This window comes from Saccharomycodes ludwigii, chromosome II (assembly GCF_020623625.1).
Source record: "Saccharomycodes ludwigii strain NBRC 1722 chromosome II, whole genome shotgun sequence".
NCBI classification, from domain to species: domain Eukaryota; kingdom Fungi; phylum Ascomycota; class Saccharomycetes; order Saccharomycodales; family Saccharomycodaceae; genus Saccharomycodes; species Saccharomycodes ludwigii.
The window spans coordinates 2,225,737-2,253,463 of record NC_060201.1 but is presented as its reverse complement, the minus strand read 5'-3'; the positions used below and the strand labels follow the sequence as shown (position 1 = coordinate 2,253,463).

General features: G+C 29.9%; 12 protein-coding genes across 12 annotated transcripts; 6 read left to right on the top strand and 6 right to left on the bottom strand.

Annotated features, from left to right (window-relative positions):
• Positions 1-557: 557 nt before the first annotated feature.
• Positions 558-1,889, top strand: SCDLUD_002219 (uncharacterized protein; the record flags this gene model as incomplete). The annotated part of the gene is made up of 1 exon (XM_046080637.1): positions 558-1,889. One exon carries the CDS (start codon positions 558-560, stop codon positions 1,887-1,889), a length of 1,332 nt encoding a protein of 443 aa, XP_045936326.1.
• Positions 1,890-2,504: 615 nt separating this feature from the next.
• On the top strand, positions 2,505-5,222 carry SKY1 (serine/threonine protein kinase SKY1; the record flags this gene model as incomplete). Its single annotated transcript, XM_046080638.1, has 1 exon — positions 2,505-5,222. One exon carries the CDS (start codon positions 2,505-2,507, stop codon positions 5,220-5,222), a length of 2,718 nt encoding a protein of 905 aa, XP_045936325.1.
• Positions 5,223-7,336: 2,114 nt separating this feature from the next.
• On the bottom strand, positions 7,337-8,941 carry GAS3 (putative 1,3-beta-glucanosyltransferase; the record flags this gene model as incomplete). The annotated part of the gene is made up of 1 exon (XM_046080639.1): positions 7,337-8,941. The coding sequence occupies one exon, from the start codon at positions 8,939-8,941 to the stop codon at positions 7,337-7,339; it is 1,605 nt and encodes a 534-aa protein (XP_045936324.1).
• Positions 8,942-10,197: 1,256 nt separating this feature from the next.
• On the bottom strand, positions 10,198-11,262 carry SCJ1 (Scj1p; the record flags this gene model as incomplete). Its single annotated transcript, XM_046080640.1, has 1 exon — positions 10,198-11,262. One exon carries the CDS (start codon positions 11,260-11,262, stop codon positions 10,198-10,200), a length of 1,065 nt encoding a protein of 354 aa, XP_045936323.1.
• A 526-nt stretch (positions 11,263-11,788) lies between these two features.
• On the bottom strand, positions 11,789-12,274 carry CAF20 (Caf20p; the record flags this gene model as incomplete). Its single annotated transcript, XM_046080641.1, has 1 exon — positions 11,789-12,274. One exon carries the CDS (start codon positions 12,272-12,274, stop codon positions 11,789-11,791), a length of 486 nt encoding a protein of 161 aa, XP_045936322.1.
• Positions 12,275-12,809: 535 nt separating this feature from the next.
• On the bottom strand, positions 12,810-14,411 carry CEF1 (Cef1p; the record flags this gene model as incomplete). The annotated part of the gene is made up of 1 exon (XM_046080642.1): positions 12,810-14,411. One exon carries the CDS (start codon positions 14,409-14,411, stop codon positions 12,810-12,812), a length of 1,602 nt encoding a protein of 533 aa, XP_045936321.1.
• A 946-nt stretch (positions 14,412-15,357) lies between these two features.
• EFR3 (Efr3p) lies at positions 15,358-17,739 on the top strand (the record flags this gene model as incomplete). The annotated part of the gene is made up of 1 exon (XM_046080643.1): positions 15,358-17,739. One exon carries the CDS (start codon positions 15,358-15,360, stop codon positions 17,737-17,739), a length of 2,382 nt encoding a protein of 793 aa, XP_045936320.1.
• Positions 17,740-18,065: 326 nt separating this feature from the next.
• RIM20 (Rim20p) lies at positions 18,066-20,069 on the top strand (the record flags this gene model as incomplete). The annotated part of the gene is made up of 1 exon (XM_046080644.1): positions 18,066-20,069. The coding sequence occupies one exon, from the start codon at positions 18,066-18,068 to the stop codon at positions 20,067-20,069; it is 2,004 nt and encodes a 667-aa protein (XP_045936319.1).
• A 21-nt stretch (positions 20,070-20,090) lies between these two features.
• Positions 20,091-21,431, bottom strand: MOD5 (tRNA dimethylallyltransferase; the record flags this gene model as incomplete). The annotated part of the gene is made up of 1 exon (XM_046080645.1): positions 20,091-21,431. The coding sequence occupies one exon, from the start codon at positions 21,429-21,431 to the stop codon at positions 20,091-20,093; it is 1,341 nt and encodes a 446-aa protein (XP_045936318.1).
• A 260-nt stretch (positions 21,432-21,691) lies between these two features.
• Positions 21,692-23,179, bottom strand: DML1 (Dml1p; the record flags this gene model as incomplete). Its single annotated transcript, XM_046080646.1, has 1 exon — positions 21,692-23,179. One exon carries the CDS (start codon positions 23,177-23,179, stop codon positions 21,692-21,694), a length of 1,488 nt encoding a protein of 495 aa, XP_045936317.1.
• Positions 23,180-23,835: 656 nt separating this feature from the next.
• TPO4 (Tpo4p) lies at positions 23,836-25,833 on the top strand (the record flags this gene model as incomplete). The annotated part of the gene is made up of 1 exon (XM_046080647.1): positions 23,836-25,833. The coding sequence occupies one exon, from the start codon at positions 23,836-23,838 to the stop codon at positions 25,831-25,833; it is 1,998 nt and encodes a 665-aa protein (XP_045936316.1).
• A 618-nt stretch (positions 25,834-26,451) lies between these two features.
• On the top strand, positions 26,452-27,723 carry SCDLUD_002208 (uncharacterized protein; the record flags this gene model as incomplete). The annotated part of the gene is made up of 1 exon (XM_046080648.1): positions 26,452-27,723. The coding sequence occupies one exon, from the start codon at positions 26,452-26,454 to the stop codon at positions 27,721-27,723; it is 1,272 nt and encodes a 423-aa protein (XP_045936315.1).
• Between the last annotated feature and the right edge of the window lie 4 nt (positions 27,724-27,727).

The window sequence follows — 27,727 nt, the reverse complement described above, 5'->3', positions numbered from 1 at the left end:
TAAATGAGGGTATATCTTGAATAATTTTGGCTATCTTTATTTGGTTTTTTATCTGTCTGCAAAGGGACATTTTATATTAGAATTCATTAGCTCATTATCTATTAATAGTTATCAGTAATTATATTTTTGTGCAAAGTGCTAAAATGTGAAATTGAACAATGTTTAAAAACTGCGTTGAAATAATTTGTTGTGTGGGTTATTACCCGGTATCGGACTGTTATTTTTCTTTTACCGGAACTTTTGTATTATGCGGTCGCTAATCTTATATATAAAATGGTCTTGTAGCAAATTTGCATTTTGTACGACGGGAATATGCCCTAACATAGAATAAACACTTTTTTTCCCCCCCCCCCCAGCGAAAGGGATGGGTTTTCTGTTTTTTTTGTTATTCACATGAAGATTATTGGAAAGTTTTGGTTATATAATTATTTTATTTTTTTTTCTTTTCCTTTTATTAATTAATAATCACTCAAAATAATAGAAATCTAACATTTTTATTTAAAAACAAATTAAAAATCATAAAACAGTAGTTTCATTGGCTTTTAAGACTGTTCAGTATGAGTGAAGAATTAAATCAAAAGGTGCCACCACCACCACCAGCAGCAGCCACAGAAGGTTCAACCGAAATGAGTACAGTTAGGGAACCTCAGCAACAACAAGAAGAACAAGCAGAAGAAGAACAAGCACAAGAAGAACAAGCACAAGAACAACAGCAACCAGAACAACAGCAACCAGAACAACAGCAAACAGAACAACAGCAAACAGAACAACCACCACAAGAACAAGAACAGCAAGAACAACCGCCACAAGAACCAGAACAACCACCACAAGAAGAAAAACAACAGCAACCAGAACAGCCACCACAAGAACAACAGCAACAAGAACAACAACAACAACAACAAGAACAACAACAAGAACAGCAACAAGAACAACAACAACAGCAACAAGAACAACAAGAACAACAGGAATATGGCCACACAGAACAAATACAACAAAGAGAACAACATATTTCAGAATCAGAACATGAACACCATCAAGACCAGGCCCATACTATTCAACCATTAGCAAACGCTAATGAACAATTGTCACCCAAGAACTGCTTATATGTTGCCGGTTTTCCAAGAGAAATTCGTGCAAGAGAGTTGGCTCCTATTTTTGAAAAATTCGGTAAAATCTTAAGAATTGATATTCCGCCTCCAAGAAGTATTTATTCCAGACCATATGCCTTCGTTCAATTTGAACACTATGAAGATGCAGAAAAAGCTCTAAATGAATTAGACAGAAATCCATTTGAATATGACCCAGCCTTTTTATTGAGTGTTGAATGGGCAAAATCTGAACCAAGACAACCTGGTATGGTAATGCCATCATTCCGTTCAATGCCACAACAACATTCACGTTTCCCAGGGGGCTATTCACAAAGGGGCGGTAGTTATGGATATCGTGGCAGAGGAGGTGGATCAAGAGGTGGATTCCGCGGCGGTAGTTATCGTGGTGGATATCATAACGGTATCAGCAGAGGTGGAAGTTACGGTGCTAGGGGTAATGGATATCGTTTTAATGCTTATGGCCCACAATCCAGAGGTGCTAGAAGTGGTGGTTATAGTAGTAGAGGTGGTGGTTACAGCAATAGTCGTGGTGGTAGTTATCCTTATAGTAATGAAAATTATAGGGGAAACGAATACTACCAACAAGAACCATACTATTATAATACCGCTTCATCCTCTTCTGCTATTCCACCCCCTGCACATGCGTCTTCTAATATTAATGGATCTTATTCTTCATCGAGAAATTATGGTGGTGATTATAATGAAGAAATGCCACCTGCTAGAGATTCTGAATATGAACTACAAGAAGAACAACCGGCGCCAGTCCAACCATACGAATGAGTGGGGTGTAAAGAAACAAGAAATGTTATATAAATATGTGTGTATCAAAGACAAATTGTATTTTTAATTTTTTGTATGTAGATATGTATGTTTTTGTATATATATTTTTTTTTTTTTTATTATTATTGTTTATTTGTACAGAAAGTTGTTTGAGAAATGAATTAGAGGAAAAGACAGGAAAAAAGGAATAAAGCGAAAACATCCGTTAATTCCCGGGAAGTTTTATGGATTTCAAAACCAAAACAGGCCAAAGGTAGATGTCACGTGCGTGTGCGTGTGCGTGTGCGTGTGCTTGTAGTGGAAATAATATGACTTAACGTCATTGTGCCCGATTTGCTATAAGAAACCAAAACATTCTCCGTTTCAATATATCACCACCACCATTGCCAATTTTTTATTTTTATTTTTTTTATAATTTGCTCCAATATTTTTTTTTTTTTTTCTTTCTATAATTTTATTACTATCGCATTTATTATCCCCTTTTCACGCAATATAAAGCTGACTTTCAATAAAGTTAAAATTAAAAAGAAAGAGGGAGAAAACTAGAAACAAAAACTAAGAACCAAAAACGAAAGAAGAAAAACAAAAGAAGAAAAAGAAAAAGAAAACTACTAGATGAATTCTTCCTTTTTCATAAATCTAAATCCACCACATAGCAGTAACTCTACTTCTGCCACTAGTTCAAACACTAACGAGACATACATTACTCCTCCCGCTAATACGAAAAGTACGCCACCATCACCATCACCACAACAACCAATTATCCGGCCAAAATCGGCATTGAAAAAAAAAACGTCTTTATCTGATTCAAACAAGTGTATCTGTGATTTAGGGAACTCTAGAAATGTATTGTTTACCAGAGAAAACATGGCTAAACGGAAGTCACCACCAAAATCATCAAAATTATCTCAAGCGTTAAAAAAGAAACAAAGTCAATTATCTTCAATTGAAACATCAAATTCTGATATTTTAACTAGTACAAAAAGTATTATTACCAGTACTTTATTGGATAATGAAAAAAAGGTAAAATTATCGCAAATTCAATACAACAGTGAATCTGAATCGGATGAATTAAGTGGCGATGAAAATTTTAATAATTTTCAAGCTCGTTTAAAATCCAGTAGCACTGATAGATTGGTTCCTGTAAATCAAAATATTCAATCTATGCAAGAAAGCCATTCTAATGTTAATAACATAAAAAATAATTCAAAACACCGTTATGATATCACTGCAAATAAAAATTATAGTTATGAAAATAGAAATAATGATGCTAAACAAGAAAAAGAAAAAAAAGAGGAAGAAGGAGATGATGATGAAGAAGAAGAAGAAGAAGAAGAAGACCTAGAACCTGTTGATGAAAAAACTGAAGAGAATATCAAAGAATATAAACCAGGTGGCTATCACCCAGCTTTTATCGGAGAATATTATAAGAAAAATCGCTACATTTTGGAACGTAAGTTGGGTTGGGGCCATTTCAGCACAGTTTGGTTAGCTAAAGATACCTTTAAAAATACACACGTGGCAATGAAAATTGTCCGTAGCAATAATTTATTCAGTGAAGCTGCTGCAGATGAAATTGATTTATTAAAATCTGTTGCAGAAACTAATTTGGAAATTATTAAAATGGATGGTAAATCGCATCCTGGAGCCAAGCATGTCATGTGCCTACTAGACTCTTTTACACATAGTGGTATAAATGGCGAACATATCTGTATGGTTTTTGAAGTGTTGGGGGAGAATCTTTTATCATTAATTAAGAAATATAAGCACAATGGTATTCCTATTATTTATGTTAAACAAATAGCCAAACAATTATTGTTAGCTTTGGATTATTTGCATAGAGAATGTGGCATTATTCACACCGATATAAAACCAGAAAACGTGTTAATGGAAATTGGCGATGTAGAAGAGATTGTTAGGATGGTTGAATTGCAAGATAAAGAAAGGAAACAGCAGAGACGAGCCAACAAGCATCCAATTATTTCAGATATTAATAGTTGTGCAGTGAAAGATGTAGAAAATAACAATATTAATCATGAACATTCGTCATCATTAAAAAAACCCCAACAAATGATTCCCATCGGTAGAAGGCCAAGAAGGAAAACTATTTTAACAAGCTCGCAACCTCTACCATCACCTTTGTCCAGTGCAAACTTTCAGGAAATGAAACAAAAGTTTTTAGGTTCCGTTAAGCCATCAACATCCTCATCACTACTGGATAATAGTAATAATAACAATAATAATAATAGTATCAGTAGTGTTAATCATTGTAACCAGGGCACTAATGAGGATAATGACAATAATACGAACTATATTCTGAATGCTACTACTACTACTATTAGTAACAATCATAATAGTAATAGGGGTAACCAGGATAGCACCAGCCGTAATGATATTTTTAATACAAAAAATGGTGATACTAGCACCACTAAGGACAGTATTAACAGTAATATGGCTGCTGCTTCCGCTACTAGTAATAATACACAATCTACCAACAATTGTAACAATAGAAATGTCACTTACAACACTTTCTGTGAGAGAACTAACAAGGTTGATGTTACCAGTAAGAATAATAACGAGATAACCAAAGAAAAAAATTCACAACAACAAAATGACTTGGTTGAATCACTCTCTAGTGTTGATTTGAACGGTACACCTGACCCTTTAAACAAGATTGGCAATATGGCTAGACAAAAAACAAGGAACGATAATAGCGTTTCCGAATTGAACAATAGCCATTTGATCAGTGTTAAAATTGCAGACATGGGTAATGGATGTTGGGTTGATCAACACTTCACCAATTCAATCCAAACAAGAGAATACAGGTCACCAGAAGCCATCATCGGTTACCAATGGGGGTGTGCTTGCGACGTGTGGTCTGTTGCCTGTATGATTTTTGAACTATTAACCGGCGATTTACTTTTCGAACCTTTATCAGGGGCCAATTATAGGAAAGATGATGATCATGTTGCCCAAATCATGGAACTAATTGGTGATTTCCCCGAGGACATGAGGAAAAACGGTAAATATTCGAAGAGCATTTTCACCAGAGATGGATCGCTAAGGCATATTGAAAAACTTAATTTTTGGCCTCTTTATAACGTTTTTATTGAAAAGTATCATTACAGCGAAAGGGAAGCTAAAGAAATCAGCGATTTTTTAAACCCAATGTTAATTATTGATCCAAAACTAAGGGCTGATGCTGGCGGTATGGTTAACCATCCATGGTTAAAAGATGCGTTGGGAATGGAAAATAGTATTTTGAAGGATAGAAACTTGTATGGCACCGGAGAAGATATTCCAGGCTGGGCTTGTCAATGCAACAAGTTTTAAACGACGCTTCTATATATATATATATATATATATTCCCCCCCCCTTTCTTTTCTTTTCTTTTTTCTTTCTATTTTTAGTTTTAGTTTTGATTTTAGTTTTAGTTTTAAATTTATTTCTGGTCTTATTTTTTTTCTACCTTTTATCATATGTTTTTTTTAAAATTTATTTTCTAGTTACTAAGATTATCTGTTCTTCAAAGTCTGAGTGTACGTTGGCTATATAATTTTTTTTTTTTTTTTTATCGCTATCTTTTCTTTTTTTCTTTTTTTTTTTTAATCCCATTATATGCGTTTATAACTAAAGAAATGGAAAATAGGAAACTTTAAGAAATAATAATGGTTATTGTATAGATAAGTTTTTCTATAGTAAAGATAAACGACGATGAATTTCTTGTTATACTATATACAAAGCTGGGTTTCTCCGGTCTAGATTTTAAATCTTCAAAGGGGTATCAAATTCTTTCATTACAAACGTCAATATATGTTTTTTTTTTTTTTAAAATGCTTAACTCCTTCTCATTTCTATTTCTGTACCTATTTATTAGTTTTTTTTTTTTTTTTTCTTTTTGTTGAATTTATTATTATTGATACTTAAAAAAAAAAATAGTGGAATATATTAAAAATAATATTTTTTGTACGAATAATTTTATACGCTGTCATTAAACGACGCCAGAGAAAAAGAATTAAAAACGGAATATTTTCTCAACAAGAGTGTACTGATAAAAGCAAATGTAAATTCACATAATTCGTTTAGTACTGACATTTATATTTTAATTAGTGCGATTGTAGGTAATATTTCCTTTTTATTCTATTATATACCTTTCGTATGGTTATATTTGTGTTTTTTTTTGTTTCAGAATATTAATATTCTGCTTGACCTTGTTCTTCCACTTTTAAATCAAGTGATATTTTTTTTTTTTTTTTTTTTCTTTTATAGTAACTACATGCTGATAATCTTTTATTCATTTTTCCTTTTTTCTTTTCTTTTTTTTCTTTAGTAAACGACTAGAACACAAATGGTTTAGTAAAAAGAAAAGAAAAAAAAAAAAAAAAAGAAGTTGTCTGAAATGAAAATAACTGAAAACAAGAGAATGGTAATAGCAAATTAAAAAAGTATATAAATGGGACATAAAATTATTAAAAGTCGACTTAATTACAAATTACTTTATCAACTTTTTCTTTTTTCTCTCATCTAATTCTATCCTCTTATGTTTATTATCAAAAGATACACTAACCAAAACAAAGTCTTTCTAAGCTCTAGATAGTAATATATCATACGATTTAAATAGAAACAACAACTAACAAACTACAATCAACCAAATTAAAATAAAAATGATTCAAACTTTAAAGATGTCCTTTTCCCCAAAAGCTGTTATTGGCGGTATTGGTTTGATCTATTTGTTTAACAAATCTGAGCAAGCTAAAAATGAAAAGTACATGGTTGCCAAGAAATCACACGTCAACTTAAATTATTAGGTTTTTTTAGTTTTCATTGGTGCAGTTAGGTTTAAATTTTTTTTTTTTTTTTTATATTTTTTTAGCCACTTAAAGTTGTGCTTGGCGCAGCTGTTTTTTATGCAATAGTTGAAGGTTTTTAAATGGTTTGGGGGTTATGCCTGGTGCAAATTTTCTGCTGTTTAATCAAAATGCTTTTTTTTTTTTTTTTTTTTTTATATACATGAAAAGATTTTATAAATTTACAAAATAACGTATGTTACTCGTTTGGAGTACAGCACGTGGCTGGATATATAAAATACGTAGAACACAAATATATGTCTAATTTAGTTTGTCCGCATAATGCGGGTTATTCCGAGTTTTGTTTTTTTTGAATCTTATACGTTTTGTGTGGATTAAAGTTTTTCCTTTAAGTGACGATGTTTGCTTGTATAGTTTCACTTATCTTAAGCATTTGTTATATGTTTCAAACTATTGTGACCTTAACATTCAGCATTAATTGCCTTCAGCTTGAAAGACTCGTGTTTGGTCTGCTACTAGTCCGATACTATAATCTTTTTCAAGTAACCGCAAGATATTCTATTTTTCCTCCATTCCTTATTGGCTACTAATAATAATGATTATCATTCCTCTATAACCCTTCCCCCTCCCTCTTCCCATTCATAAAAAAGCCAAAAAAACTCCAGCTAATAGCCCAAACAAACCAAAATCCGTAGTTAACTTTATTGCTCTATCTTTATTTTTTAATGTTTTCATTGAGGAAAATGAGGATACAATAATATGACTTACACTAGTAGCATTACCATTAGAAGTTGCAAAAGATGTGATTAACTTTTGTGAGTTTATAATTTTAGAGAGAGAAGAAGTGTTAGTAACAAACGAGGATGACGGATAATCACTTTGATTTTCAGTATGGTAAGTGATAGTAGGGGTTAGGGTATTTCCAGTAACATCAATAACATCATAACTAAAAGTAGAAGCAGGAATGTAATCTTTTTTTATGGTTCCTACATTGCTAGGCTTTACACCATTTTTAATTAATGATGCGATATTAGAAGGTTGGTCAACGATAACAAAATCATTCACACCGAATTCATCATATTTAGATTTTATAAGTGATGCATCACATTTTATCACATTATCATTTTTATTATTGATCGAAGATTCATAAATTACCGGTAAGGATACTTTAGCGAATTGATTTTTTAAATTAATAAAATCTTGTTTGTACATAATACTATTATCATTTGGGTTTATTTTCACCATTCCATAATTATTATTCTCCTCTGAGTATTCATACACCAAGCCACCAGAAAAGGTGTTAATCAAGCCATTGTAAACACCCTGGGAAACCTCAGTAAAAGTTCTTGGTGGATTAGAATTGCAACCGTATTCAGAGAATAAAATTGGGCTATGCAAAAGGGAAGAAAAACTAGAATTTAGAATGGCATAACCGGAAGATTGCCAGGAAGCAGACCCACCACCGGAACACCATTGGTAACTGTTTAGGCCAAAAAAATCGGAACTACTTTCTTGTAGTACTCTATTGAGCAGCTTGCCATCGATAGAATTACATTGTAAATATGCATATGTGGCTAATCTTAAGTTTGTATTATCAGCAGCTGAATAACCTACTGGTATAGATCTATTACTATGCTTTGCAATGTATTGTTTCATATCTCTTTGAATAGCTCTTATATATGCAGGGTCAACAGAAGCATAATTACTTTCATCATTAATAACCTCATTACCAGAAAAAAACCCCAAAACATTTGGGTAATTTTTAAAAGCTTCAATGAATTTAAAAATGCGAGTTAAATAAGCAGCATTATAGGTGTTGCTTGGGTCAGCCCTATTTAAATTTTCCCCATAGTTTGGCCCATTAACATCAAGAATTAAATAAATACCTGCTTTATTCAAAACACTCATACATTCATCATGATTTAGATCTGGATTTAAAGCATAGACCCTAATAGTATTAATACCCAACTGTTGAAAGGCAAATGTGTCTCTTAAACATATATCAACATTTGACAAAGCATCGGAGTTGGATTTACTATTATAACCTGAAGAGCCACCTGGTTGATAATCAATACCCTTGATGAAGAATACTTTATTGGTAGCGGGGTCATTTATTGAATCTGCAGGCTGAATAAACCTTGAACCATTAACATGAATAGGCATCGCGGCATTTGAAGGTTGGAAAAAGCAAATTGAAAATAATAACATAAAAGCGATTATATTTGACGGTAATAATTGGTGCATTGTATTTAAAAAATTGTATCTTTGTTATATAGATTTATGATTTTTTTTTTTTGGTTTTAGTTTGATCTATTTATCTAGGCATTTTAAAAGGGAAATAAAGATAGAACTATCCTATGTTAACAAAAAAAAAGAGAGAGAGAGAATAAAGTTTTTATGAAAAGATATATAGAGGTGTGATGTGAAGGGTATTTGATAGTTTCAATGCTCATTGATTTATATTTATGTAATTTATTTTGTTTATTATTAAAAAGAATAATATTTACAGTGTCAAACACAAAAATGGCATTAAAAAGTGACGTAACGGGAAAGAAAAAAAAAAAAAAAAAATTAGATTTGGTGACAAGATCCAATACGAAAATATGTATACAAATAGATTTCCTTTGATTCATATTTTATGTGTTTATAAAGCTTATAATTTTGTTAGAGGTGTTTGTAAAATAAATATGACTGACAAATACGAGGGAAATTCGGTACATAGGGACAGTACAGTGTTCGTACTTTAAAAAAACCAAAAAAAAACCAAAAAAAAAAAGCCCTATAAAGGGAAAATTTGAAAAATAGATATAAAAAATTATGTTAGTAATTAACGAAGTAAGTCTCCCCCCCCCCCTCCGTCATTTTCCATAATCTGAAAGAATCACAAAACAATAATCATAAAAAAAAAAAAAGAAAATAACTTTTATATTTTCTGAGCTTTGTGATACTATTTAATAGTATTCTATAAAATTTCTTCTTTTTTTGTTCCTCTTCCTCTTCTTTCCATTTGTATAAAAATCTAAAAAAAATAACTTTGTATAACCATATGCTCCAAGGACGTCACTTTGAATTTATATTTATTGTCCATATTTAAAGTTTTTTTCGATGTCTTTGGATGGAAAGAGAAGATAAAAAGTTTAACTTTCTTATTTTTCTCTTTCTGCTTTTTATTTCAAGAAGTATATGGGAGAATGAATTATTAATTTAAAAGCTGTATCTCCAGCTATTGAGTGCTAGGCATATAAAAAAAAGATGATATAGTTGGTCATAATGCTTTTAACATTTTTTTTTTTTTTTTTTTTATATTCGCCTTTTCTCTTAGTATTAAGCAAAATTTAATTAGCAGTCAAGAGCTATAATTAATTAAAAACAGCTTTCCAAGAAAAAGAGAAGTGAAGTTTTAAATACGAAAACAACATTATTTGATGTTTATTAAATAATCTTATTTAACAAAAGATAAAAATAAAAAAAAAAAAAAAAAAAAAAAAAAAAAATTAGTCTTACAACTCGTCTAGGAACATGGATGATAACTCCTTATCCTTGAACAATGATGAAGGCTTGTTTGGTATAATAACATGGTAATCTATGTATAAATCACCATACCCACCATCTTGTTTAGGCATGCCCTTCCCATTTATGATTTCCACCTCACCTTCAAATATCGTAACACCGGTTTCTCTACCTATTGTCAAAATATTATCATCTTCATCGAAAAACGCTAGAGATCTGGACCAATTCCCTTTTAACGATTCTCTTAAGCTAACATATTCTGTTCTAAACAAATTATCACCTCTTCTTCTGTATCCCATATTTCCTTGCGGTTTTTCATGGAAAAGAAAGTATAGATCCCCAGGTTCAGTCCCTGGCATTCTTTCCGCCTTTCCACGTACAACATATTTATAATCACGTGGCACACCAGCTGGTATTTCTATATTGAACGACTTATTTTTAACAATAACTTGTTCTCCTTGACATTTTTTACACTTCTTTTTTAATTGAGATCCTTGACCATGGCATGATGGGCACGTAGTCTGTATTTGTTGTCTGAACGGACCTTGCTGGAAGATTTGAGTGATTACGCCTCTACCTTGACAAGTAGAACAATGTTCTCTTTCACCACCTTGACCATGACATAAGTCACATATATCTCTTAGATCTAATGGAACTGTAAGAGAGTCACCGTTGTAGTATTGTTTCAAAGTCAAGTCAAGATCAACCGCACTATCTTGACCACGTCTGACACGACCAAATGGATTGGCATTACTTGGCCCACCGCCGTTTTTCAAGGCGTCGGAACCGTATTGATCATATAATTGTCTTTTCTCTGAATCAATTAAGATTTCATATGCTTCACCTATTTCAATAAATTTATGATGTGCCTCTTCATCACCCGAGTTCTTGTCTGGATGATATTGTTTGGATAATTTTCTGTATGCAGACTTTATATCTTTATCTGATGCTGTTTTAGATATTCCCAAGACTTCATAATAGTCTATTTGATCAGCAAAGGTTAATGGAATGGAAAAAAATAAAAATATAGATAATAATATCAACGATAATTTCATTAGTAACGAATAGGTGAATTAAAAAGAAAAATGCCAATGGATGAATTTGATGGAAATGCTTTTATTTTAGTTATTTTCTATTTCTCTCTTTCTGTCTTTTTTATTATAATTAGTTTGTAAATGTTGAATAATAAATTTTTTTTTTTTTTTTTTTTTAACCAAAACGAAAAAAAAAAAGAAAAAAAAAAAAGAAAAAAAAATATATATATATTATTATTATTATTAAGTAAGTGCTGTGAATAACAGTAATAAATTTATAAGCAAAAAAGAAAAAAAAAAAAGAGAAATCAAAATCAAACATTAAAATACCAAAACCTGAACAGTTTTATTGCCTTAAAGCAAAAGAATTAAAAAAAATGATAATAAGATATATATATATATATATATATATATTTACTCACAAGTTTAATAAAAACGAAAAATACAAATCAATACGTATACAAAATATTTTATTAAACTTTTTTTTTTTTTTTTTTTTTTTTCAACTAATTTATTTATTCATTTATTTATTTATTTTTTTTTTTTTTCAATCCTCCTCATCATCACTTTCTAAGGCAGAAAAAGCGTTAAAAGTAATAGTTTGTTTGTCAGCAATAATATCTCTAGTATCAGCAGGTCTGGAAGAGCCAATATTTTTATTATTTGGCTTAATCTTAACGGTTTCATTAACAATATTTTCTCTGACTTTTGATTTAACTACATCATCAGCAACAATACTACTTTTTCTTCTTTCCCCACCAACATTATTTTCTAAAGTAGACCAACCATCAGAATCAGTTAAAATCTTTGGTTTATTCTTATGAATCTTTGGACGGACATGATGGTGAGAAGATCTTCTTCTGTTAAAGGAACCGTTAGGATGTTGTCTTTCATATTCTTCTGCTCTTAAAGCTAAAATTTCAGTAACTTTGGCAACTAGTCGACTAAATTCTTGGTGATCAAATCCAGTTGGAATAACGGCTGATGGTTTCAATGTTAATAATTCTTCTTCAGTATATCTTATAATAGACATTGCCTTTAATTTTCAATTTTTTTTTTTTTTTTTCTTTTTATTTGATACTCAATTTAACTTTATATCTAACTTTGCCTGAAAAATAACAACTATTATTATTAGTTTTTGGATATATCCAAGGTCATACACAATGATACATTATCAAGAAACGAAATTACAACATATATACATTCGCACTATAAATCATGTGAAAATAAAATAGAATAGAATAAATTAAAATAAAAAAAAATTTTTTTTTTTTTTTTTTTTCTTTTTTCTTTTTTCTTTTTTCTTTTTCTTTCTTCCTAAATAATAATAACAATTTTCAAATTCTTTCTCTTTCTACATATACGTACCCAACCTCCTCATAAACATACGTAGCAGACAAAAAAAAAACAAACTGTCTCCAACAGCGTTGTTCACCAGTAAAATAAAAAAAAAAAAATTTATTTCATTTCATTTCATTTCATTTTTATATCTGTTTCCATATCAGATGTCCGACAACAAAATAAATCCGGTAAACCCTTTAAAAATTAACAATGTCCGATTGTAACACTCATTTACCTAGTAACTTTTTATAATAATCAATTCTATTCTCTATGGAGTGACGTTCACTTTGGTATTTAAAGTATTCATTATAATATTTGGTTTCTAAATTATCTCTAAGTACAGCTGTATCTTTTTCTTGCTCTTTGAATAATCTACCCATTTCAAAACAAATTTTTTGCAAATAATCAACCCTAAGTTTTAACTCTTCATTAAACTGTCTAATTACTTTCTTGTCGTATATCACTTGTTTTTCATCATCATCATCATCACTATTATTATAATTGTTATTGCTACCTGCTTCTATCTCTTTTTCAATTAATTTTTTACAAAGATTTTCATAGTATTGTATATTAAATGTCTTCTCGTCTTCGTTATATATACATTTCAAATCAGGTAAATCATTTTTCGATACGTTTATATCAGGTTCTGCCACTATTTGGAAATCGTTTTCGGGTTTTGGTAAGCCTTGAAAAAGTATATTGATTTTTTTCCGTAAAATTGTCAAGTTTTGTTTAATGGAACTGCTAATTGTGTGAATATTAGAAACCTTATCGTTACTAGCTACTTCTCCATTGATATCCCATACTGATGACTTACCTAATTTACTCAATAATAGTTCACGATTTTGCTTGATTTGCTCATAAATATCACTTGGTTCTCCAGGTTTGGGTAAATCCAATTTCGGTTTTTTGTACTCGTTAAACGCTTTATCTAGACCTTGTATTTGTTTCACATTAGCACTTTGCTTATGGCTTGCGCTCCTGTTACCAGTACTATGATTATCCTTCGTATTAATATCTTGTTTTGTATTAATGAACTCATCTTCATCATCCTCTTTTAAACCAAACCTATTTACGTTTTTTTCAAACTTAACTTTGTTTAAAATATCTTTCTCATCCTCTAAAGTAGTATTATATCTTCCTGCCAACGGTTTATGTTCATATGGTATCTCTGCATTATAGTCTAATTCTGTGTCATATTTTTTTTTAGGTTTTTTTAAAGTTGTATTGATGCCCGCCTGTTTCAACTCTCTTCTTTTCTGTAATAGGGCAACTCTTTTGGATTCTTCTAGCATCCTTTCTCTGGACTTTCTACTGGCTTTCTTACCTTGAGAACCTAATATTCTTGCCTTAGCTTCTGCAATCATTTCTCTTTCACCTTCTTCTATGCCTTCTTTATTGGCATTATCATCATCATCTAATTTCCTTTTTGCAGGTAGTGACTCGGCATTAATATTATAATCTCCAACTTGTACGGAAGTATGTTTACCATCAGTAGTATTATTTTTATCCAATAACAATTGATACCTATCAATACATGATTGTACTGGCCTTTTCATGATATCGCCAATGGTTTGCCATTGATTGGGTAAACTCCTTATCAAATCTAATAATCTAGAATCTTCTTCGGGAGTAAAGTTTTGGAAATTTAGTTGTGGATTTAAATATTGTTCCCACCTATTCTTACATTGTAAGCCTGTTTTTTTGGTTAATAAAGATGCGATTTTGTTCCACTTATGTAAACCATATTTAGAAACACCAGCTTTTAAAATCTGATCTTCAGTTTGGGTCCATGCACCACCCTTGACTATAATAGGAACTGCACCCATGATACGAAAAGTTACTTAGTTTGATATATCTAATATTTGTTTGATTATGTATATATATTTTTCTTTCTTCTTTTTCTTAAAAAATAAGGTATTTTATTATTGGTTATATATGTATATGTAGATATTAGTTAAGATTAAATAGAAATGATTGATTAATTAATTAATTGAGGATAGAAATGAGAGAGAGAGAGAGAGAGAGAGGGAGAGAGAAAGAGATGTTATTGATAGTACCGAATGTCCGAATAACAAAGCTTCGGGGTGGAATATATAAATAAATAAATAAATAAATATTTTATTTTGTTTAAATTTTTTTTAAAATGAAAAAACTGAAATAAATTATAATGTGGTATATGCGCGGAGATTAACATTATTACTTATATAAATTGAATTAAATAAACAAAATAAATAAAATTCTGGTCACTTTCCACTAAGAATTAGATTTATTTTGTTTTATTTTATGTCTTTTCTTTTTTATTGTTGTTTTTATTTTTATTTTTATTTTTATTTTTATTTTTATTTTTGTTCTTATTTTTATTTCTGTTCTTATTTTGATTTCTGTTCTTATTTTTATTATCTTCCTTCTTTTATGTCCTCAATCTTATTTCATAATTGTCACTTAATCATACTCTATTTCAATTCTAACCCATTAATTCTATTAACAACTATCTTCTTGCTGCAATTCGTCACCTTTTATCGCTGAAAGGTAAAACTCCTTTTAAAGTTTAACTTGTTAAGATTGTGTTACTTGCTCGTACTATATATATCCGTAAGACAATAACTACTTGAAAAAAAAAATATATATAAAATAAAAAGAAACTAAAGTTGAATGTACATTTAGTAAAGGGACTTTTTTTTAATTTTATTTTATGAAAGGTTATCAAATAATTAAACACAAAAATTTTTTTGCTCCCTCCTTCATCAAATCTCCACTTATTTTACCCAAAACATGAATTTGTTTACACCAAAACACCAGAGATTGGTCAATCAATGCTATCCAACTGGTAAAACTCCTGAAAAAAAACCCAAATCTTCTGAAACCTCCTATTTATTGTATTATGTCAATAGCAGAAGAACAAAATTAGAAAAAGTTTCCAATTATTTACTCAAAAAAACTGCTAGAGATTTAACCCATAGAAGAATTGGTAACATTGCAGTCACTCTACAAATATTAGCACGTATTATTACAAGTTGTAAAGAAAATCTAAACGTTTTTCTTTATGATTTTTTAACCATCATGGTTCAAGTGGGATCTAATACTTCCATGAATAATGATGCCACTATTGTCGAATGTTTGGCTGGGGATTATCATGCAATTTGTGACAATTTAGATATCTCTGTCATTAACAATAACGATTTGCATCAATTTGAAGTTTTCACCAACTTATTTTTCCAAATATGTTCTACAGATTTAAAAGGGCAAGCTTTTAGTAAAGATGATTTAACTTTGAAGGGTTGTATCGCAATTTCACTCGTTAAAGGTTTGGCTAGCAATCCAAAGTTAAAAAATCTTATATCTGAGGCTATCTATAAAACACTTTTGATTTTCCAATCAAGGCACAAGAATTACCAAACTGCAGATATATCTGTGTCTCAAAAAAGAAATAATTATAATGAGCGCAAAAAAAGTGAGGATGTAATCAATAAAAAAATTTCTTTGACAAGAACCATAACCAGACAGTTTGGTTTAGATGACATTCGAGACGATTCAGATCTATCAATTATCTCCTTAAAACATTATTATAATACATTGGAAGCAGAAAAATTACCCATATCTGTACGCGCTTTATTAAAAGTTTTGTTAAAAACACCAAATAAAGAATTACTGGAATTTATTACCAATGGGATACCTGTTCAATTACGATACATTGTAATTATTATCTTTATTAGCGAATTGAGTAACAAGAAGGAAAAAGAAGTTATAATCATACTACAACTGATCTCAAGTTTAGTTTACACAGAGGTCAGCATCGTTGGCTTAAGTGTTTTAGACACAGTTCGTAAGCTATTGAATTATCAAACTCAAAATAAGTTATCATTGCAAACTATCGAACAATGCAAAATTACTATTGCAGACTTAAATACCCGACTATTTTATAAAGACCAAACCTCAGATATTTTACAGGATATATATTCTAGATTGAAATCAATAAAAAACGCTGATCGTGAATCTTTGGTCCAAAAGATTTTAATAACTGATATAGACTATTTGGTTGCATTAGTATCAACTCCTTGTATTTCGTTGGATTTATTTACAGATATAGCCAAGTTAACCTTCCCAGATTGTGATATGCTAAGTTTATTGCGATTGGTTAATCAAAAAGCAGTAACTCCAGGCTCAATGACAAAATTTTTCAAGTGGTTGTCCTCGTTAAATGATGAAAAAATAATTGACTATTTAATGAATACTATTTTCAGATTATATGGGTCCATTGCACTATTGGTGGGATTGCTTTTTTATCAAAAACCAAGCTATTGTAAACCGTATTATGCGTATTATAAATATCATATAGAGGCTGCTAAATTTCTTTCCATTCATGATTATGAAGTGCAATCTAAAAACAAAATGACAAATAACGATGTTTTCCACGACTCAGATTTATTAAATTATTATTCCGATTCTGGTGCTAATAAATATGCATCTAAGGGTACTAGAATTTTGGCTGCTAATAACAGCGGAAACGACGGTAATTATAATGAGGAAGATCAAAATAATAGTGACTTAATGCTAGATAGGTTAAAAAATTCCTCAAGCACCACGCTGCTAACACCCGTAGATAACGGTAGTTCAACATTTTCAAGAAATAACATAAGAACCAATAATTTTAATAATTCTGAGTCCAAATCATTTGGATCGTTAAAATATCATAAACCAACAGTTAAAGAATTGCGGAAAACTTTAAAGCATAGTAATACAAGGATTACTAGTGGTAGTAAAGTATCATTAAATGGTTCTCCAAGGACGAATGATGCATCACAATCATTAAAATCAAGAATCACAAATATCACTTTTCTGTTATCAGATTTACAAGATGATTTAAAAGACATGCATAGAGTTGAACCAAACAATAACAACAATGACGATAATAATAGCCATAATAATCCTTCTAATGATGATTTCTCGCATATAAATATAATTGACCAATACGATTTGAGCAATTTGAAATCGCAAGTGAAACCCCTTTCTATAAAGGGTGACATTACAAGCATAAACAATAACGATAACAGTATCGACAATAATACGCTTAGTAATGGGGAAACAGCTACCTTTAGGGATGCTTCTGCGTCAGCCAAAATAGATGTTGCAAACAGAGGTAAGATTTTCGAATAATAGTACTACAAGAGATTAACATACCAAAAAATGGAAATCTTTATTAAAATGCATTATAATTTTTTAATAATTAATAGAAATATATATGTACATATATATATATATATATATCTTTTTTTTTTTTCCTTTTTTTTTTTTTTTTTTTTTTTTTTTTTTTTTGCCTTTTTTTCCTTTTTTTTTCCATAATTTAGTAATTATAAATAGTGTATTTTATAATAGTTTCAGTTTAATATTGTTCTCTTTTTATTTCAATGCTATTTTTTTTCTTTTTTTTTTAATTCTTTGCAATAAAAAAAGAAAAGTATTAAAAAAGCTTTGACCAAAGTATGCCTGATTTATTATGTATCCCATTTAGAAAACCATTGCCATTGGATCTTGTACAAATATTATCAACCATCATAGACCAATCCTTTTACCAATCCTCTTCAATGTTCAAAAATGACTTAATTCAAATCAACGATACCAGATCAAAAATTTCACAATTAAATGTTTCAGAACAAGACCTAGGCATTTTACAAAAATATTCCAGCATTATATTAAGATTGATCGATTATTTCCCAGAAAATCCCAATCTTACTTTTGAATGGACTGAATTTTTAAATCCCAAACCTATTACTTATAAATCGACAAGCTTTTCTTTTGAATTCGAAAATGTTTTGTACAATATTGCATGCATGTATTCCAGTTTAGGCGTACAAGTTTTTCAGAAAACAAACTCAGAAAGTCTTAAAAAATGCTGTCATTTTTTTCAATTATCAGCAGGGTTTTTTGAAAATTGTACAACAAATGATAGCGTTGATGATGATAAGGAAACTATCCAAGGACTTGTGTATATAATGCTAGCTCAGGCACAAGAAATGGTTTGGTTGAAAAGTGTTATAGATGGTAAGTTGAAGGATTTGACAGTTGCTAAACTTGCATTTCAAGTATCTCGATATTATCTATCATCTTTGAATTTTATCAATAGGTCTTCTACAAAAATTATTCAAAGAGATTGGCAAGTAAATTTGAAATCTAAAATGAATTATTTTGAAGCCATAGCTTATTATCGCTATGCCTTATATTTGGAACACGACCTATCTTCAAGCACCAATTATGGTTTAAAGATCAAATGTTTGAGGCATTGTCAGGCTTTAACTGAAACAATTAAATTGCCGGATCAATTAGAAGTGGAGAATTTTGTAACTATTGTTAACAAAGTATTGAAAACTTTTGAACGTGACAACGACTTGATATATTTGCAAAATATACCGGATGCTTTGGATTCTAATCTAATAATACCAATGAGTATGGTTAAACCGATAAACAATATATCTGGGATTACGAAGAGTAACCATATTTTACAAGATTTACTTCCAGTATCTGTTTTAGAAACTGCTACTGCCTTCAAAAAAAGGGAGAGGGAATATGTAGAAAATAGTTTGATTAATGTGATTGAACAATTATCTAAACTTTTAAATGATAGATATGACACTTCAACATTACATTCAGATATTCCAGTTAATTTCAAAGAGCCGCTTCCCAAAAGAACCTTTTTTAAAATTAAAGACATTTTACAATCGACTTTCCCGATATCCAGAAAGGAAGTTGACAATATATTAAAGGAGGTTTCTCAAATGAGCGACGACATAGTTGACTTAACAGAAAATAAATATAGATCTAGATATGGTCCAAAAGTTTGGAACTTGATCCCTTTTAAAGAACTAAATCCTAAAATATTCGAAAATTTAGCTAATTTTAAAAAATATAACGAACAAGCTGAGCTTGTGGACAGAATAACATTGGAAACTTTCGAAGTGATCGACCAAAATTTATTATGTAATCCATTATTATTACCAGAAAGCACACATCCATTGTTCGTTGAAATGAATCAAATAATAAGCGAACGAAGATTAAAGATGAAAGAAATTTTGTTAAAATTTGAGAAACATAGCATTTTGCCAGAAATATTAGCTTTGTATAAAAAAAAACACAATCTAAATGGTATAGAAAACGTTTATTCAGACTATCTTAACTTTTATAATTTGGATTTCCGATACGTTTCTAATCAAAAAAAAATTAACGATCACTTGATCGAAAAGATTGATGCGAATGCGATTGTTGTTGATGATAATGAGGAAAACTCGAGGATACAAGATCCTAGAAATATATTTATCGAAGACTATAAGCATTCATATGAACTGTTTAAACAAGTAGAATTAAAAATAGAACGGGGTTTAAAATTTTATGATGATTTGAGAAATAACGCAGAAATGTTAAAACAAATGACTATTGATGCTATTGACGATTACAAAATAAAAACAAACGCTTTGGTAAAGAGTTTATCATAATGTTTATATCCAACAGTATGTTTATGTAGTATTTTTCAGCTTCCATTCTTCATATTCTTTTTTCTTTTTGCCTCTGTTCAAATTGGATTTATGTCTTCTGCTTTTTAAATGCTTTCCCCAAACCTCCTTGCCTATAAGTATTAGGTTTTCATCATTTTTATCCTTACATGTGGAGCAAGTAAATTTATCAAAAAATTTGGCATTATTGTTTGTATTAGTGGCGGAAGCTGTGGCGCACTCTTCTGTTAAGACGATATTTTCTAAACCTTTAGGAACATGTTCTACGCATTGATCAACACCATTTTTTGAAAAGAAAAACCCATCGCATATTAAATTGGCTCTATCTTTAACTAGTTGGTCCCATTTATTTAGATCAGTAGCATTTAATACATAAAAATTGGATAATTTATCTGCTGCTCGGATATCAGAAATCAGCATTTTTTTAATCCACTTGATTTGTCTTTTAGCATATTGTCGTGTCCGTAACTTCATTTTCTCCACACATTCTTTATATAAAATTGTGTTATCATCAGCATTAGTTGTATCTTGCGATAACAACCATGGTAAGAATTCTTTAAAGCCAATAACTTGCCATATACCACTTTCTAAGCATGGCTTGTTGTTTTCGCAATAATATTTATACAGCTGTTGGATTTCCGAGTATGCGCCGTTAGATATCATCTGATCTACTCTATCATCCAATCTTTTATTTAGTTCGGTTGGATCGCTGTATAACCAGAAAAATAGGGTATTTTCAAATTTCAAAGAAATCTGTTGTTTTTGAAAAATTTCACTTGGCTTAATTCCATTACTCTGGTGGTATATTTCCAACATTCGTTTGACTCTTCTCGTATCGTTCGGATGATATTTTGATGCGATTAGAGGATCTATTTCCAATAATTTAGAATACAATTCTTTAGGATCGTCCTCAGCGTTTGGATCCTCCGTAAAAGTATCATTAGTATGTCCAAAATAGATTGCGTTGTTGATTTTCTTATTATTAAATAAAACTTGCAAATAGTAATGTGTTCCACCAACAATTATTGGAGTTTTACCCCGCTGCAGAATGTCATATATTTTGCTTAAACATTCTTTTTCAAAAATATGCATATCGTATTCTTTATTCCATGGAACATGATTTATTATATGATGTGGAATACCATTTCTTTCATTTATTGGATGTTTATTGGTAATTATAGGTATATCTTGGTACATTTGCATAGAATCTGAGTTTATAATTTCACCATTATATTTAGAGGCTAATTCAATAGATAATTGTGATTTCCCAACACCGGTGGTACCTGCAATTACAATGAGCCTTTTTGGACTAGTAATGGTATCGGTTAGTTTGATACTTGTCATTGTTTTATTCAGGAACGATTTCATTTATTATATATATATATATATATATATGTATGTATATTTGGACGTTTTATGAATATACGAAATAGAAAAAAAAAAAAAAAAAAAAAAAAAAAAATTAAAACGAAAGCGAAGCTCTAAAATAAAAAGTACATAGAAATTATATCTAAGTAATTCTGACGCCATTTTTTTATAGCACTTTTTGTCCGATATTTTGTCGGACAAGTAATATTAAAATATAATATAATGTACACGTTATTTTAATAATAATCACTATCATAATCACTATCATCACTATGGATATCATAATAACCAGTAGATTGGTAAGCTTCGATTAGATTAGCAATATCATTTTTGAAATCATCTTTAGAGCCATTATTGGAACCAATATGAAGCTGAAGTATTTTAGTATTGGTTTTGTCTATAATTTTATACCAATTTTTGAATATTTTTTTTGGCTTATTATCAATTTGTAAAGTCAAAGAGTTTATTTTGGTAATATCCGCAGAGTTATCTATAGTATCTAAATTATTATAGTCTAATTGGTAGGTTTTATAAACGTGTTTATGACGATCAGGTGTATAATTCGTATCTACGTTACTGTCGCTAGAGTCATCCCTAATAATAGCAACTTCATTGAATATTTTGGCATTATCGATAGTACTGTTATTACTAATATAGGAAACATAAGAATAATCTTTAACATTGCTTTTATTTTGAACATTATCAACATTACACTTGATGGAACTTACCAAATTTCTTTTATCATATATTCCGTCATTTAAAGAATATAGTAAATCCTGACAAGATATCGCATTTGACTTATCATCAAATAGGCTATTAATAGTTTGAAAAATCAATGCTTGTGAACTAGAACTTTTCCAAATGTTAGTATTGTTGTTATAATATAATGGGAAAACTAGATTTGAATATTCTATAACGTCTAAATAATTTTCAATCTCATTGTAGACGTTGGTATTATGTATAGATTGATTAGTCCATGTGAAAATATTAATTTTAGGCAATTCATCCTTTAAATCTGGATATAAACTTGTTAATATACCGCCCCATCCCGTACTTACATCAGATATCAAATTGATGCCTTGTAAATTATCACTACTCTCTAGAAAATAGTGTAGAGAATTATCCCACAACTCTTCTTTATTTAAATCATATTCTGTAGTTCCAAATTGTGGATTGTTAAATTGTTGGGAATTATTTTTTTCATTTCCAATCAGTTCATTTTTTCTAATTGGAATAGCATTAGTACTACCGTCATCGTTATGATACCAGTTTTTTAAAAAAACAAAAGAATTGGGTGAGTAAATCAATTTATTATAATCAGTCCAATATTTGGTATTGTGTGATTGATCTATAGGCACTTTTTCTGTGCTAACGCCTAGGTCTAATTTCTCCATATATTCTGATTTTTTAATTTCACTGCTGGTGTAAATAACCTGAACGTTATCATCAGTTTGATGATTATTTTTCTCTGTGTATTCATATTTACTTAATGAACCATTACCGTATTTAGCATCCCACAATATACACCTAGGAGTATAATTTAAATATTTTGTAGGGCCACCAATGATATCGCAATTTAAAAAGACTTTAGGGTCATTCTTCAAAGATTTTTTGCTCCCTACAAGGCCAGTATTTAATTGTAATAAACTTTCCTGTATATTATAAAACTGGGTGATTAAATGATTTGATCTGTGAGATAAGGATAAATTTAATATTTCCTGCATTTATTGTTGGTTCTTTGCTGGTTGTTGGATAAATCTTTTTCAGTTAATTTTATATTTTCTTATTTTTATATTTTCTAATTTTTATATTTTCTAATTTTTTTCGGACTGCAAGATATAATTATCTATTGTCGGACTTTAAAGGGATAATTTTTTTGTTTTTGTTTTTGTTTTTGTTTTTGTTTTTGTTTGGAAATTCAAAAAAACAAAAACAAAAAAATTGGCAACGGATGGCAACGTTTATTCCCGTCCGGCGTGGTTTAAGCAATTTTTGTTTACTTATTTATTTTTATGTGTACAAATGCCGTGTAAAGAATTATAGTACTTAAACCCCGTCCTGCGTTGTTTATGCCTACAATTACATATTTATTTGTTTATTTGTTTAATTTAATTCATTTTTCATTAATGATTCAATCACTTTTGATGCTCAATCTTTAAAGGGTGTTTATATTTCATATCAATATATATATATATATATATATATCACGAATTGACTTGAAAATAAATGGTTAAAAAGAAAGGAAAAAAAAATAAAAATAAAAATAAAAAAAAAATAAGGAGAAGATTAAAAGCTAGAAAGATTAGTATAAGAATAAAAATAAATAATTGGATAGAATTATAAATACTAACAACAATAACGTGACAAGGAAAAATACAAAATGAATAACCACATATCACAAGATAATATTGTTATTAATAATGACACAACTGTATCTAATGAAGAGAAAAATAATATATCAAACACTAATGTGGATCATAATGTAAGTACAGGTAGCAATTCTTCTACTATTAACAGTTATAACACCATAAGTAACAACAACAAGGAAGTACAACAAGGAGGGGAACTGTCGGGAGATGACAATTCTGTTCATTCCTATTATAGCGATTATACAGGTAATAACCAATTGACACCGAAAAATAATGTCACAAAAATCCCTACTACAGATAGCAATAAAAACGCTAATAATACTAAAGATACAAATCAAAACGATAAAGAGAACAATAAGGAGGATGATAATGATGATGATACACCTGTAGACCCTAGAGATTTGGAATGGGATAATCCTGAAGATCCGGATAACCCCCATAATTGGAAACCAGCTAAAAAATGGGCTGCAACCATGGTTGCCGCTTGTACCTGTTTAGTAGTCACAATGGGGTCTTCCTTGTACGTTTCTGGTGTACCTGAGTTAATGGTGCGTTACCATATTTCCCAAACTTTATCTCTTTCAGGATTAACTTTTTATCTATTGGGATTGTCCTCTATCATTGGAGCTCCTTTAAGTGAAGTCTTTGGTAGAAAACCTATATATGTAACATCAATTCCACTTTCAATGTTATTTACTATGGGGGTTTGTTTATCTAATGGCCATATGAGAATTATTTTGCCATGCAGGTTTCTCTCTGGGTTTTTCGCTTCTCCAGCTTTAAGTATTGCTTCTGGTACTTTAGTCGATATGTGGGATGTTGATTTATTAAGTCCTGCAATGACTTATTTCTGTTTGGCTCCATTTCTAGGTCCAGTTATAGCCCCTATAATGGGATCCTACGCTTGTGCCTCAATGAAAAATTTTAGATGGAGCGCCTATATTCAATTATTTGCAGGCGGGATAATCACCCCCTTCTTAATATTAATGCCAGAAACGCATAAAGTCATCGTATTGAAAAAAAGAGCACAAAAGAGGGGGGTTAATTTGAAAAAACCAACAAAGGAGGAGTTGAAAACATTTTTAAAATTAACAATGACCATTACTATTTTTAGACCACTAAAGATGTTGTTTGTTGAACCAATTGTGTTAGTTTTTAGTATCTACGTTGCATTTATTTTTGCTGTTTTGTTTGGGTTCTTTGAAGCATTTGCAGTTATTTATCGTGGTATATATTTAATGGATGATGGAAATTCAAGTTTACCATTTTTAGGTATTGGTATTGGTCTATGGATGGGTTCCTTTTTTTATCTATGGTATGATCGTAAGTTCTTTTTCCCCAAGGCGCCAAGTGGAACTCCCTTATTAGTAAATTCCCCTACTGCAAGAACTATGCCATATAGAGGTCATAGAAATCCTGAAACTGGCGAATTATTACCATTGAAACCGGAGACATTTTTGGTTGTTACTAAAATAGGATCGATAGCTTTACCCATTGCATTATTTTGGCAAGGGTGGACTGCAAGAAAATCTGTTCAATGGATGGCGCCTATTGCAGCCGGTGTTCCCTTTGGTTTTGGATTGATTTTGATTTTCTTTTCTGTTATGATGTATTTTAGTACATCTTATCCTCCTTTATATGTGGCTTCCGCTTTAGCCGCAAATAATTTGTTAAGATATGTTACTAGTTGTGTTTTCCCACTTTTCACTATTCAAATGTATGAAAAAATGCATGTTTATTGGGCTAGTTCTTTTTTCGGATTTGTTTGTATTGCTATGATTCCAGTTCCCTGGTTATTTGAAATTTACGGGCCTAAATTAAGACATAGGTCACAATTTGGGTTTGCTGCAATGGAAAAAGGAACGGATGATGATGATGAAAATGTTGCTGAATTAACTTTGACTAGAACCTATACTGAAGCTAGTATTGCTGCCTTTACAGACGATCATAGTTCAAATTTTCATGATAAGAATAAGAATAAGAATAAGAAGCCTTCTGAGCAAGTTTGATATACATCTTTAAGGTTATAAATTCAACACTATTATTAACACTAAATGATACCCCTTAGTTTTTCTTTTTTTTTTTTTTTTTTTTTCCATTTATACATATATATATATTATACAGCTTTTATCATGCTTATTATACTATGGATACGGTAATTCAGTATTATACCTATGTAACTGTATCTTTTTATACATATTCAATTGGTATTAAGATGACGAAGTTTTATACATTTTTACTTCAACGAACAACAATATATATATATATATATATATTCTTAAGAAGGTGAGATGCATTCCCTTTTTTTTTTTTTTTTATAAAAAAAGAAAAGAAAAAAAATATATATATATATATTATTTAGTACATAAAAGGTTACAGGTTTTTTTCAATTTTTTCTATTCTGATATCAATAAAAATGAAAGTATAATTCCTTTTTTTTTTTTTTTTTTTTTTTTTTTTTTTTTCATTTTTAACTTATATAAAGGAAATTAATATTTTATCTAAATAACAAACAATATCTGTGATATATTTTCAAAAAAGAAAAAAAAGTAAATAGGAAAATGGCAAATATAATGTCACCAACTATAGCAAACATTTTAATTGTGTTATTTACTATTTTATTTACAATGTTAAGAACCTATGATCCATTTAAACAATGGCTTTTAAAAAAAATAGAGAGAATAATCGCTAAAAGTGGCATAACTGGCAGTAGCGTAGTTGATACGTTGTATTATAACTGCCAAGATACTCCACTATCACATGATTTACAATTATGTAATGGCAAACAAAATGAATACTATGCAACCTCCGCATCTTCAGCTTCTTTGGCTAATATTTATAATGGATTATGTCATTTGCATGACTATAAAGGTAATTGTCTAAGAAATATAGACACTGTTATGTTACAAAGATATGCTATGTTGACCAAGAAAAATCAACGAGATTTAAAGAAAATTGGATATTTAGATAATATCGATAAGGTTAAAAATGGTGTAATTAATGTTAATTGTAAAACCGTCGAGAAAATCTCTGCCACCATTTTAAATAGCTTGGATAAAACTAATGATAGTACTGGTATATTATCGGATTTAAAAGCAGTTTTTGAAAAAAAGACGTACAAAACTTTTGAAAGTTGTCCAAATTATAGAATTACCGAAGCCTTGAGTCATATTATCCGTGATTGGCACACTTCTTTTGATAAGGAACGTGAGCCTTTACTATCATATATTGAAGATCAGTTAAAGAAAATTGATACTTCGAATAATAAGAGAACATTGATTATTATGCCTGGAAGTGGTTTAGGTAGGATTCCTTATGAAATCAGTTTGAAATATTCAAATATTGATATACATTCCATTGAATTTTCTAATTTAGCTTATATGTGCAATGAATTCATTTATCTTTATGAAGATAAAATTCAATTGTCTCCTTATCTCACATACTTCTCCAATCATGTTAGTTTGAATGATCAATTGTCCACGTTTGACATTAATCTCTCTGGTTATGTCAAGCCAGCTAATTTGAAAATTCATTTAGGCGATTTCAACAAATTTACCATTCCTAATGAAAATGCAGCTCAATATGATAACATCGTTGTAATCACAGTATTCTTTATCGACACTGCAAGCAATATAATAGACTATATAGATACTATTGAAAGTTTTAAAAGAAATTGTTTGAATAAAGTTCACTGGATTAATGTGGGGCCACTAAAATATGGCACGAAACCAATGGTTCAATTGGATAGTAAAAGTTTCGATAAATTGAGAAAAATAAGAAATTGGAAAGATCTAGATTCCCAAATAGACCATACTAATGTTGGATATATGACCGATGAAAAGTCTTTGTACAAAGGTTATTATAGTTTATATAAATTCCATAGTAGTATACAATCGTAGATAA